This window comes from Carettochelys insculpta, chromosome 5, assembly GCF_033958435.1.
Source record: "Carettochelys insculpta isolate YL-2023 chromosome 5, ASM3395843v1, whole genome shotgun sequence".
NCBI classification, from domain to species: domain Eukaryota; kingdom Metazoa; phylum Chordata; order Testudines; family Carettochelyidae; genus Carettochelys; species Carettochelys insculpta.
In genome coordinates this window covers 8,410,608-8,424,907 of record NC_134141.1, presented here as the reverse complement: position 1 = coordinate 8,424,907, position 14,300 = coordinate 8,410,608, and the positions used below count along the sequence as shown (strand labels likewise).

General features: G+C 42.5%; 1 protein-coding gene across 6 annotated transcripts in view; it reads right to left on the bottom strand.

Annotated features, from left to right (window-relative positions):
- The window catches only part of ZNF462 (zinc finger protein 462), a 113,313-nt gene that overhangs the window by 42,531 nt on the left and 56,482 nt on the right, over positions 1-14,300 (bottom strand). For 3 of the 6 annotated variants that reach the window (XM_074994627.1, XM_074994628.1, XM_074994626.1), the window contains exons 5-7: positions 13,099-13,373; positions 10,090-10,208; positions 6,525-6,716 (exon numbers count right to left, since the gene is read on the bottom strand). In XM_074994627.1, the coding sequence (XP_074850728.1) occupies positions 6,525-6,716; positions 10,090-10,208; positions 13,099-13,373 (586 nt within the window). The remainder of the gene's footprint in view (positions 1-6,524; positions 6,717-10,089; positions 10,209-13,098; positions 13,374-14,300) is intronic. The other 3 variants (XM_074994625.1, XM_074994629.1, XM_074994630.1) reach the window with 3 other exon arrangements.

The following is a 14,300-nucleotide window of genomic DNA, read 5'->3' as shown; positions in this document are numbered from 1 at the left end:
ACGCGCCTTTCATTTTTGTTTTTAAAAGAATTTGGAGGTTCCTATTCCTGTCCAGTTTTATTTTTTAATAGACAGGCATGCTTCATTTGGTCACTGTGTGTATTCAGCGATGTCCCTCAATTTAATAAAATTACTGACATCTTGTGGGTGGTGTAAAGACCCTCATTAACCTGGTAAAACCCTGTTAAACCCAGAGCTCTGATGATAATACTACTGTACTATGTTTCTCTAAACAAAAGTTCTGTGTTGTAATGGTTATTGTTTCATCTCTGCTATTTACATGACAAATATGAGTAAATCTGTTAAAATTTACAAATAAATAAATAGTCTAGGGAAAATGAAGAAATTGGTGCTCACGGAATATACCGACTCCCGTGTCAGGAACATCTGAGATCATGACAACTGTCACCTTCTATACCAGAAATATTGCTGACATGTAGAAGTTCCCCTTGCACAAACCAGGCATAGAACAAATAGGATCAGAGTATCACATTGTCTCACTAATAAGACTTCATTCTGACCCACAGGGCCTACACCTCTAGGAACTGAGAAGGCACTTCAGGCTCTATACCTGTTCAGGCCTTAGGCAAACTGCCAACACAATCCATTAGTTCATTTCACCACAGACCTCCAAAACAACAGCTTACTGATGACCCGGACCTAGGTTGTCAACTCTGACTGAAGCTATTCTGTGAGATTTTAATCCCACCAGCGTGATGTAATCTCATTTTCTTAAAATACCCTATTAAAATCTTGCTTTCAATAGTCACCAGGAAATTGATGCAGATTCCTAACAACTCCTGGCCAATCCTGGAAGTCTGGCAGCCCTACCTGCACCATTAAGTATCAACCCTAGAGTGTTTCTTCTTTTTATTGACAATACAGCCAACAAGGACCAGACCACGGAAAGTGACTTAGAAACCTACTTTTTATTCTAAGTGAAACTTTCACTTCCATCTCCAGGACCTATACTATAACCCAAAAGTTGTGCTCACTGCTCTCAAAACAAAGCTAGAACAATCGAGTGATATGGATTTAAATCCCTTCACATCTCGTAATGCAACAACCAGCCTAAATGTGTTTCTCGGGACTTTTAAAAGTGGTGCCTTGGGAAACAAATTTTGCCTGACCTGGAGGCAAAATTCTTACTGGGCACTTGTCATGGAACCATTTTATTCCAGCAAGGCTGCATCAAATGTGAATTAGCTATTTTAGTTGTGTGTTCCTCTGCCCCCTTTCTTCAATTTATTCTTACAGATTCCATGTTTTCCACTCCCACTCCTAAACCTCTTTCAAGCCATCCTGTCCTAACTCTGCCCCATTCATTTCAATGTATTTGCATATTAGCTGGACCTGATTTATAAGCTTTAAATTATACTTTGCTGCCACATAGCCACTGATTCATGAAACAAATCCAAGTTTATTTGATACAGACTCTGCTTGTACCTCTTATCCTCACCGTGGTCCAATTCTGTGTCATCAACAAATCAGCTAGATTATAGCCAGCCTGGGTGAAGACTATTTATATATGTTAGAACAGCAGTGGTCCAACAACTGGGCATTGTGCAACCCCCACTTAATACTTCCGCCAGTGGGACATAATAGCACCTTCCCATGTATGGCCTGCCTTCCATTATTCTGACCAATTGTTGATCTATTCCAGGTATCACCTGCAGCTAACAGATTTGAGTTACATGGTACTCTATTCAGCCCCTTATGAACATCCAAAATGAACCATGTCAAAAGCTAGTGATCACAAATTTAGTCAGAAAGCAACTCCTCAATGTCAAGACATTATTTAAAGTGTCAAGTATCAGAGGGGTAGCCGTGTTAGTCTGGATCTGTAACAGCAACGAAGGGTGCTGTGGCACCTTATAGACTAACAGAAAAGTTTTGAGCATGAGCTTTCGTGAGCACAGACTCACTTCTTCAGATGCTGGTCTTAGAAATCTGCAGGGCCAGGTATAAATAAGCCAGAGCAAGGGTGGGGATAACAAGGTTGGCTCAGTCAGCAAGGGTGAGGCTTACTACCAGCAGTTGATCTGGAGGTGTGAATACCAAGGGAGGGGAAGCTGCTTCTGTATTTAGCCAGCCATTCGCAGTCTTTGTTTAAGCCAGAGCTGAGGGCGTCGGATTTGCAGATGAATTGTAGCTCAGAAATTTCTCTTTGGAGTCTTGTCCTGAAATTTCTTTGCTGTAGGATAGCTACTTTTAAGTCTGCTGCTGTGTGGCCTGGGAGATTGAAGTGCTCTCCTACGGGTTTTTGTATATTGCCATTTCTGATATCTGATTTGTGTGCATTTATTCTTTTACATAGAGACTGTCCAGTTTGTCCGATGCATATAGCAGAGGGGCATTGCTGGCACATGATGGCATAAATTATATTGGTAGATGTGCAGCTGAATGAGCCCACGATGGTGTGGCTGATCTGGTTAGGTCCTGTAATGGTGTTGCTGGTGTAGATATGTGGGCAGAGCTGGCAACGAGGTTTGTTGTATAGATGGGTCCCTGAGTTAGAGTGACTGTGGTCCGGTGTATAGTTGCTGGTTAGGATTTGCTTCAGGTTGGCAGGTTGTCTGTGGGCAAGGACCGGTCTGCCTCCCAAGGCCTGTGAAAGTGGGGGGATCATTGTCCAGGATGGGTTGTAAATCCCTGATGATGCGCTGTAGAGGTTTTAGCTGAGGACTGTAGGTGATGGCTAGTGGTGTTCTGTTGGTTTCTCTCTTGGGCTTGTCCTGTAGTAAGAGGCTTCGTGGCACACGTGTGGCTCTGTTGATCTGTTTTTTCACTTCCTCAGGTGGGTACTGCAGTTTCAAGAATGCTTGGTAGAGATCCTGTACGTGTTTGTCTCTGTCGGAGGGGTTGGAGCAAATGAGGTTATATCTTAGTGCTTGGCTGTAGACAATGGATTGTGTGGTGTGTCACACAGGAGATCCACCTCCTGGACACCACAGTGCTAATACACGATGGCCACATCAATACCACCCTGTACCATAAACCTACTGACTGCTACGCCTACCTTCATGCCTCCAGCTTCCATCCCAGACACACCACACGATCCATTGTCTACAGCCAAGCACTAAGATATAATCGCATTTGCTCCAACCCCTCCGACAGAGACAAACACCTACAGGATCTCTACCAAGCATTCTTGAAACTGCAATACCCATCTGAGGAAGTGAAAAAAACAGATGAACAGAGCCAGACGTGTGCCACGAAGCCTCTTACTACAGGACAAGCCCAAGAGAGAAACCAACAGAACACCACTAGCCATCACCTACAGTCCTCAGCTAAAACCTCTACAGTGCATCATCAGGGATTTACAACCCATCCTGGACAATGATCCCCCACTTTCACAGGCCTTGGGAGGCAGACCGGTCCTTGCCCACAGACAACCTGCCAACCTGAAGCAAATCCTAACCAGCAACTATACACTGGACCACAATCACTCTAACTCAGGGACCCATCCATACAACAAACCTCGTTGCCAGCTCTGCCCACATATCCACACCAGCAACACCATTACAGGACCTAACCAGATCAGCCACACCATCGTGGGTTCATTCAGCTGCACATCTACTAATATAATTTATGCCATCGTGTGCCAGCAATGCCCCTCTGCTATATGCATCAGACAAACTGGACAGTCTCTATGTAAAAGAATGAATGCACACAAATCAGATATCAGAAATGGCAATATACAAAAACCCATAGGAGAGCACTTCAATCTCCCAGGCCACACAGCAGCAGACTTAAAAGTAGCTATCCTACAGCAAAGAAATTTCAGGACAAGACTCCAAAGAGAAATTTCTGAGCTACAATTCTTCTGCAAATTCGACGCCCTCAGCTCTGGCTTAAACAAAGACTGCGAATGGCTGGCTAAATACAGAAGCAGCTTCCCCTCCCTTGGTGTTCACACCTCCAGATCAACTGCTGGTAGTAAGCCTCACCCTAGCTGACTGAGCCAACCTTGTTATCCCCACCCTTGCTCTGGCTTATTTATACCTGGCCCTGCAGATTTCCAAGACCAGCATCTGAAGAAGTGAGTCTGTGCTCACGAAAGCTCATGCTCAAAACTTTTCTGTTAGTCTATAAGGTGCCACAGGACCCTTCGTTGCTATTTAAAGTGTGTTATTCCTTTCCCAAACAACACAGAGTGTTTAGATGTGATTGTTAACTTTCCCCATTCTCTTCTAAATGGCTGCGGGTGGCTTTTATTATTTCCAAAGTCATTTAACTATTAATCTAGTTTAAAGACGACCTAGCTATTTGGGACAAATTCTGGCTTGGCCTCTGGTTGCAATACTAAGTAGACTGGTTAACAAAGACCTCCTCTGCTGATGGGTATGTTTCAGTGCATCTAAAATTTTTAACCAGACCACTTTAAAAAATATGTCCAGGTTGAAGTTCTCTGACCTGAAACTCTCTCATCCGACAAACTCCTTTAATCCAGCACAAGTTTAGTTAACCGGACAACCATTTATCGTGCATGTGGCCAAGTTTCCCGCAGTCCCATGAAGTTTCTGTACAGCCACCAGTCCTGGCTCTCAGTGTTGTGTGTTGTTATTTAGCTGTAATTTAATCTAAATGTCTTCTAAGAGCCCAGTAAGCAGTGGAAGGGTTGATAACACTGCTAGACAATACGGACCTATTATGTCCAGCAAATTCTCTCATCCGGTTAGGTCCCAAGGGTGCCAGGATGAGAGAGGTTCAACCTGTATGCCTCTTTAAAAATAAAAAGCTATGCTATTGAAAACAAACAGGCTGCAGAAAATAATGGCAATCATGCCCAGCTCCTGTAATCATGACTTCAAGTTCTGGGTGTGAGCAATGGAAAGCAAATGCATCATCATTCCACAGCCCATAGCAATTGCTTCTTATTATCTTGATACCTTCGTTGTAAGTAGAACCCAGCTAGGACTGGTATAACCATTGAGAATGACTCAATTTTGGAATCTGAAGTTAGAGAAGTATTTTTTAAAAGCAATATAATGCACACCACATATACATAACTCATTCAGCTAGCTTGATATTAGTAAAAATGGTATTAGTAGGTAAGTATTGGCTCAGTTCGTAGGTATTCACTGCTTTGTTCCAAACACCATCCTATGAAAGGAAGGCCTCCAAAGAGATCACACCAAAATTGTCTCCTTGAAAAGGTGGTTTTGAAAAAAGAAATGAAAGAAAAACAGCCTTTCTGGGTCATTTTTGTGTTGTTCATATCTTTAAAAATGTTGTTTCCATTTTAGTCTTTTGGGGCTTACTCTTCTTTCAGTCTTTTCCACTCTACCCATTTTCCCAAAAACACTGAGGCTATGTCTACACTAGAGAGTTTTGTAGCCAAAACTGGTATTTTGTCAGCAAATCTCATGGAGCATCTACACAGGAAGTGTCAACAAAAAAGCCACGTGGACACTCGGGTGGGGGAGGGGGGGCTTTTTTGTCAACAGAGCAGATCAAAACATCGATCTGTTTTTATGCGTAGATGCAATCTGCTGACAGAAGCTTTGTTGGAACATCTCTTCCAACAGTAATTTCTGTAGACAGGTGCTTCTGGTGTAGATGTAGCTTATGTGGTTAGAAATGAAACTTGGTTTCAACATCACCACCACAACAAATAGAACATTCTGAGGCATTTCTGGAAAAATATGTCTAACTTTTCCTTGGAAAATCTGTTCTGAGGAAATGGCAAACGACCTTGGAAGATCTACAGTGAGCTGGGACTTGTGCCCAGCTCTTTGTGCATGCTTTCTCCTTGTCAATATGGCTCACTCAGGAACTATAATAGCTTCTTGCCTAAGAACCAACCCCCCAGACAGCCTGGGGATTCAAGATGTGGAACTTGATCCTACAGTAGTACTAGCTCCCTGTGTCACACAGAAAATCCATAATCAACTTCTGCACCTGCTGTATTCACCCACAACTAACCTAAAACCCCAGACTCCCTCAGAAGCATGCTGCTCTTGCAGTGGCCTTAAGACACGATGGGAAAAGAACACTCTTTTGACTTCACTCACCCATCGTCACACAGCCAATATTCTGGACTTTTTTCTATGCATTTCATACTTCGCATGAAGAGAGGGGAAATACAGATAGCCCATAAATAAGAACTATAGTATTTAAGTCTTAATAATGGGACTTCTCTAAAACCCTTTTCAGTGGCACAGAAAAGGAGTGAGATACACTGTCCCCACTGATTTTCAGTGGGAGTTGAGAATTTAAATGTGTGTCTAAAAATCTCCCCATAAGACTTTGCTGAGAAGCGAAGACACCCTGATGAACTCAGAGTACTAGTTATGGGCTGGATAAGTTAGAGGAGCATGAATCTGTGAGATTCTTCTGCAAATTGTATACTGAAGTTTCAATTAAAATTTATTCTCATTTTAGAAGCAACTTCAGATTTTCCTTTATGAAATGACCAAAGAACCCCACTGCTCGGGCAGGCTGTTGCCTTAATATATATTTGTGTGTGTGCATCAACAGCACTTTAGATAGTTAGGTTCTTGCTCTGAAGCACCTCTTACCATTAGAGTCCTCCACTTCTTCAGCAGGAGTGTGGTTCTTGGAGGCGTGTTGGGCGAGTGAAGCTACAAGGCTGACAATGCGGGGTCTTGGTAGTGTCAGTGCTTTCCCATGCACTTTCAAGGAGTGCTCTTTCAGCTGGCTGATTGTCATGGTGGAAAATGAGCAGGAGGAGCATTTGTAGGCATGTTCACCTGGGTGAGCGAAATACAGGCAAGTCATCAGCTCACAAAAGAAACAATGGGGTCCCATCCTTCTCCTACTGAACTCAATGGCAAAACTCCCATTGACTCCTCTGGTGCAAGACTGATTCCAAAGAAAACCAGCTGTTGAGTTTTCCTGTTGGAACAGTCAGTAACGAGAGTCTATAGATCAGGACACCTGCCATATTGCCCTTCTGTAACCCTGGCCCTTTGTCACACGAGAAGAAGCCAGTAAATAAATTCCAGTTTCATATCAGCACTCCTGTGCACCACAGTTTTGTGGCATGGTCTTGGTCTTTGATGAAATGAATCCCTTAAGCTGAAAGATGTGGCTACAGGGCTTCCAAATGTTCTTGGAAGCAAGAGGCCTTTCACAGTAATTGAAAAGGGTGAAATCCTTCATACCATTACATGTGGCAGGTCCAGAAGCCTTACAGAAGGAGCATGAAAGGTATTTCAAGATGCTAGCCAAATCCTTCAAAGTCTTCATGAATACGGAGATCCAGGCAATTTGGAAAAGGTAAATTTTTTTTTACATGAAACCAGCTGCCAGGCAAGATCATTGGCCATCACGTAACAAAGCTATGTCACGTGAATTATTTGTGGTGTGCATGATAACCAGATCAAGATATGGTTATTACAAGAAATAGAAACGACAGAGCTAGGAGAAGGGGATATTTGTAAGGCTAGCGAAAACTGCATTATGGAAAGCATTATGAAGTGAAAGAACAGAAGTGAATGAACAGAAGTGCTTGTAATTCTAAGTACATTCCAAGCCATAAAGAGAGAATACAAAGATAAACAAATTGCAGAGACCAGATTTGTTTGCAGTTAAGTGCGGAGGCAATTGGAACACAAAGCAGAAGTTGTCCAACACAAGGGTTGTGGTGTTATGCATGCACATACCACCCTTATCTGGAAGGGAGAACAAAGTTGCACACTGAGTAAGCACGGGGTATGCACAAACCACAAAAAGCAAAACAAAAATAAGGGTAAAATATTTATGAACATTAACTGGAGGACAAAGCTTTGATAATGGAGATGCAGAAACACTTCTTTTGCCAAAGAGGTGGGAAGGAGGGAGGGCGGATCCTTTTTGCAAAGGTTTTGGTGCAGATTGGGTTTGTGACAAACAGAAATAAACAAATACAGAATTTAAAACATATATGCTGGACCTCAGCACAACATTGTCACAGCAGGCATATACAGAAAGGTTTGCAAACACTCCATGCTAAAATTAAAAGCAACAACTAAGCTTCTTTAGCTTAAGACACAAAATAAGATCATGCTGGTATATTTGAAGGAGGACAGACTGCTCGGAGCATGAAACAGCGAAACAAGAATACCCACAGGGGTTCCATCTGCAAACGCTGATTTAATAAAGGTGTAGAACACATTTTCAGATAATATGAAAATATTATTCTTGCAGAATATGATGGGTTGCTTCATGGGACAGGAGGCATTAAGGACTTAATGCATCCCATTGACATAGACACCAGCATGCTGTCCAGAATATAGTGAGCAGAAACATGAGCTTCACAATTTGGCAAAATGAGATGTCACTGAATACACACAGGTACTGACTCACTTTACTAACAGTAGGGTCATCATAACAAACTCAAACAAGTGAAGATCTGTTATGGATCAAGAAGATTTCAATAAGGTTATCACACATAAATACTACTCAATGAAAACAGCTGAGATGATTGTGCCTGGAACTTTAAAACCTTCCATGTTGGATGAAACACCAGAATTTTAGAAGCTCTGATAACAGAAAACCTTCAAAGGTCTATTTTTCAATCCCCCATTTTGCCAATATGCACCCTCCCGCCTCCCTCCCCCCCCACTTTATATAATATCCCTTTGGGACTGTCTCAGATCCTGAGATGTACCAAAGCATCCTGAGTCCTGATTATTTAGACTGTTGATGGCAGGGAGGAGGAAGTAATGGGTTATGATTGTACAACAAAGAGGCACCGCGTGACATGACAAAGAGAGAACATTGTGTTGAACAGGAACAAATACCATATAGGAGTGAATGTAAGGTACATATTCCATGACACGTGGGGTTTGACCAGAGCCTGAAAGATGAAGGCAATTGTACAGATGAGCCCAGAATAAGGAGCAGACTAACCTAACTAGGCAAATTCATCCCAAATTTTGTACAGAATAGTACTGGTCTGATGAGGAAAAGAAAAAATTCTGGAAATTTTTTAAAATATAAGTTGTCAAGGAGGTGCTCAAACTGGAAACTTTTGAGATTATAGACTAAGATCATGACAGACTCAAGCTCACAGGCGTTGTGAGTAACTTTCCTGGAGAGTGATTACTCAGTGGACTTTACGTCCAGAGACCTGAAAAAAACACAACAGACCTATGCTTAGACTGGAAGAAAAAAATTGCTAGCAATTACTCTGTCTCATGAATATGTCTATTTGATAGATAATGGTCAAGGCAGAACTAGACTTTGAAACTCTGGAAATCCTATTATGCAAAGCATTATCTATGCTCCAGAAAGTGACCACAGAATTCCAAAAAGTACTGCATAATGTGAGGCTCAGGCCCCATAAGGTGTTTCTCAGAGCAGACACGCTTTCAGGAGCACCTAGATATAGCAAAATCAAGTATTTATATGGGAAGAGAATCTTGAATCAATATGGCTCCCTAACTGGCTTTGAAACAAAATTTAATGAGCTCAAAACAGGAAATGCAAAACAGCTCAACCATACAAAAGAGCCTAATCATACAACAGCACAAGAGACTACTTTTAAATGCATGGCCAACAAAAAGCACACTGGAACCTACATGGATGAACACTTACTGGGACTACACCTGCCTAAAATAGGATTCTGTAACAAGGAATCTCATAATACCAAACAGCAAGAGACCAGAAAGATTAAAATTAATTCACAGTGCCCAGCCATCTATTGAGAGGTGTAAGCCCAGGGCCTGCCATGCATGTTTGTACACTGAAGCCAACCCACAACCATGCAAAATGCAAACCCCAGCTCACTTCAGGAGTCATTTAAGATATAAACATACACCAGAACAGCACATCATCAGCACGGGACTATCAAACTTGCCTGGCCACTATTACGAGAAGCTGAATGGCAGAGCACACTTCTCGAAGCAAAAGGGTAGGACTTGCAGAAATGCTCAGCATTGGCCAAATCCTGATTCTGCTACAGTTAACGTCAGCAGTCAATTTAACAGAAGCAGAGAGCTAGGCCAATGTTGAACCACCTTTGAAAATCCCAAACAAAACTGGCCGTGAAAAATATAACTGGAAACAGTTGCACTGACCAAGGAAGGGAGTAAGACATTTGTTACAGCTGCTGCGTTGTAAAATTGATAAGATACTTACCAGCATGAGCTTTGAGTATATGAGTTTTCAGACGGCTATTATAGGAGGACTTGAACGGGCAGAGTTTGCAACGGAACGGTTTATGGTGTCCGTGGTGAGTCTGCATATGTCGATCCAAACTTGGCAAGGCAGAGGCAGAAAAAGGAAACAAAATAAAATTAAATAACTTCAGAGACTACTTCACATGCCAGGCTGAATACCTACTGGGCCAAATTCTGCTACCATTCTTCATGCTGGGTAGTACCTTCATCCATTGAGACAATTTCTAACGCAAGGTAATATCTAGCATGAGGAAGGGTGGGAGAACTGAGCCCAACGTTATGCAGGGTGAAAGCCACTTAAACAGGACAATTGGGCAAAATCTGGTTTTAATCAGTTTTATCCGGAGTTTTACAGGACAAGCGTTGTGGAACAGCTCTGGTTAAAAGAATGCCCAACCACTATTTTCGTTTCAGCATGAGTCTTTGTGAAAAGTTTGCCGTTTCCCCCTCCAATTGGAACGTTTTGAAATTTTTCAATCTGCACTATTGAAGAAGCCTTCTTTTGGCAAAGAGAATAAAAGACAGTTAGTCTGTCCGGCAGGAGAAGACGCCAGGAGGCTGAGTAGGAACCAACCAAGGAATTCCAGAAGCAAAAAAGGTGGTTTAGGAAAGAGAGATTTGGGAGACACTTCATAAAGTCCAAGAAGAAAAGGAACATCTCTGCTAGGATCTTCTTCATGGGAAGTCAAAGCAAGGAAGTGGGTAAGCAACCATTCAAATTGCAGACTCTTTCTATCAGCTCTTCCTCTAACCAGTCGATCCATATTTACATTTGATTTAGCATAATGAAGCACTAGGTGAACATCATATTATTTGACTATGAAGCCCAGAGTTTGGAAGCTCTAGATCAGCTGATCTGGCAGAGTCCAAAAATTTCACACGGGCAAGCCCCAGGGACTAGACATATCCCTAACAAGTCTCTTTTCATGGTATGTCAACATTATACTTTGACTCTTGTCCTAGTGCCAGTCTACAGGAGCAAGGCATTACAATAATGGGAAGTGGGGTGAGGGGGATAGACAGCCTCAAAACTTCTTCCATTTTATTTTCAAATTTGCTTGTATTTCATTTAGACTGGCAAATTCTTACTAAACATCAGCATCTTCACATACGATGCAGGACTTCTTGCTCTGTTTTTCATCCTGTACCAGCATAAAAAGAGCCCATCTATAAAAACATCTGTCCACAAGTCCAAAAAACTATAGTCTCTGTACAAAAAACTGTACATTCAAATTAACACTTGAGCAACGAATACATCTTTATATACAGGAGTACTTCATAGCAAAAGAATCTTACTGTAAATTCAACAAGTAACCCAGGGTGAAACCTAATTACTGCCATTCCAGTGAAATCAACCAATCTGCTAAAAGACTACAGTATGCTGAGCACCTGCTTTGTCCATATATCATGTAACGAAACCCCCATCAGAAATACCTGCTAAGGAAACAAATCTCCTTAACAATTAAAACAGATGGTTCATCCATAGGACTGGTCCACACAGGAATGAGCATAATTAAACTCAAACGATAGAACCCCACTTCTGAGATTCTTTTCCAATAATTTTTTTTTCTTTAACTTGCATGGATGGATTTCCTCTCTCCCAATTACCTGTTTTACCCAAGTTAATGAGATGATGTAGATTGTCACACAATCTCTGCCCCAGCCTGTATCCACAGCAACCAGAAGTTTACAGAACTCCCCCTTTACCCTCCCTATTTAATCCCTGCAACTCCTTCACTCAGAATAACACTTGCCACAGATGACTGCAAGCAATTCCTGTGCTACAGTTGTGCTCGGGGTGGGGGGTGCGGAGGTGTGAAGGGAAAGGATTATTTTAGTACATTAACCAGTGGTTCTCACTGTACTTTTAAAGTGGGGAGCCTGCGTTCCACCCACGCCAGCCTGCCAGTTCTGTATGGGCATGGCTCTGTCCTGTCCACTTACCTCTCAGAGGCTGGCTGTACAGCCAATTATAGTTATAACCTGCCAGGACATGCTTGGGGTGTTGGTGGAAGTACTGCCTGCCTAGCATGCTTTCCTGTAGCCTGCTCTTTCCCTAGAAATGGATTTGCTGGCAGAGCAGCCACACTAAAGCCTGACTTCTAATGCTGGGGGTGATGCATTTCAGACAGAACAGAGCATGGCTCTCTCTTTCTTCATTGGGTGAGCAGGTATCTTCTTGGAGTATAGATGATGCATCCATGTGTTCTCAAGCCTGTCCATGAGCATTTCGGGTAGAATCCTACAAAATACGGTTCTTTGAGGCTGGCCTTCAAGGATTAAGTTTAAAAGGCCAATTAAAAAGCAACCTCTCCCCTTGGTTTAAGGGAGGCTTTATTACATGTTTTGCGAGCAATTTGTTCATTTCTGCTAACACCTAATTTGTTGCATCAGCAAATGGAATCTGTCATGGATGTCATTCAGAGCAGAGGCCTGTACTTCAGTGGATAACGTTGCCATAGAACAATTTACACGCCACAACAAAAAATACTGAGGGCTTTTTTTTTCATTTTGCTTTGAAATTTTGGTTCTTGAAAACCGCTCAGCATTACCAAGCCTAAATAATAATCTCTGTAAATAACTCCCAACAAAAATCTGAAAACTGTTATGACAGATAACACCCAGTTTCCCTGTTTATGAATATTTTTACTTTTCTCTCTCCTGTTTATTTCATGAATTGGACAGCACGTCATAGAAGGCCTGTTTCTTTATTTCCCTTTTGTTTCTGTGTGTTCTTCACCCACAGGAAAAAAAGAGACTGAACATTTTATTAAAGAATGCGAAAAGAATCTCAGACATTGGTAAGCGGACTCAGAAGGAGAATACAAGTAACTGAACACTAGAGAAAAGGAAGGAAAAGCTGTTACACAGGAAAGGTATCTATTTGACAAGTGCACCATGCCCCTGTCAATGTCACCACACAGGAAAGCAGTCTCACCAGTTTGTACTTCTGTCGCAAAAAACTTACTTGTGCCTGAAAGCAGAGACAAAGGAGCAATACTGGCAGCTGTACTTGTCTTCACGGGTAAACATGGCCAGAGCCAAATGACTTCTCTCATGAGATCGCAGACCCTGCATAGACATCAAAACCCGGTCACACTGGCTGCAGTGGTAGCCCCCAGGCCTGGTTTCATCTTCCAAGGATGCTCCAGATTCAGCTTCTGCAAATTCCACCATGCCATGTTCTTTTGCTCCCTCAAAACCCTCCATCATAGTTGTGTTTGAAGAATCTTCTGCTTCCTGCTAAAAAACACATACCACCCCAAAGCCATCAATTCTCTCTCCCTTCTGCCTTGGGTCTTCCCCAGGGCTTAACTTTTCAATCTAAGATTCCCCCTTTTCAGAACATCTCCTGGAGTCCCACTACATCCATGTTCTACAAATAACAATGCTCCTTTTCCACCCATACCATCACCAACAGCATTCTTCAGGAAGAGGTCCCACAGATTCAAATCCATTCTTAAAAAAAAGTCTAAGTCTCACCACCGGCCCTGAGCAACACTGGCAGCGTCAGCACAAAAGCCACAGAACTGGAGTAGAAACTAACTATCAGCTAACCCCTGGAATCCACACAGGAGGACGGTATGGAGGAGATGTGAATTGTCCTTGCCTGGGGGCTAACCCGGACCTTCCCATTCAAGAGCCATCGAGCATCACTTTCCACCTGCACTAAGTTCACGAGAGAGAAACAACAGGCATGTTTAAGAAAATACAACCCATCTCCAGAAACTTGTTTCTTGTTCCCCTCCCTTTGTATTATTCATCATGATGCATACTTTGGTGTGATCAGAAGCTTAACATTGGTGGACTGTGGAGCAGCACATCCATTCAACCTTGTTTTTGATTTCTCCCCCTAAACTATGCAACTAATTTCCATTGGCTCAAAAAGATGGCAAGGGTCCTGCGAGCCAGGCTTGAAAACGACAGCTGTTTCTCTTCTCCTACCCAATCTCTTTCATAGCATCATGCAAGCAAACGGGGAGGGCAGGGGAAAGATGACAAAATAATAAAAGCCCTCTTAGACAGAGCAATTCAGACCCTGCTGCTGAGGAGGCCAGAGAAATCTCCCTGACAGCTCCTCATTTCTCCAGCTCTCTAGGGAATTATGGGGACACCTCTGCTCTTCTACCCACTCCAAGCTCTCTCTGCAGTGAAAGAGTGCCTACACAG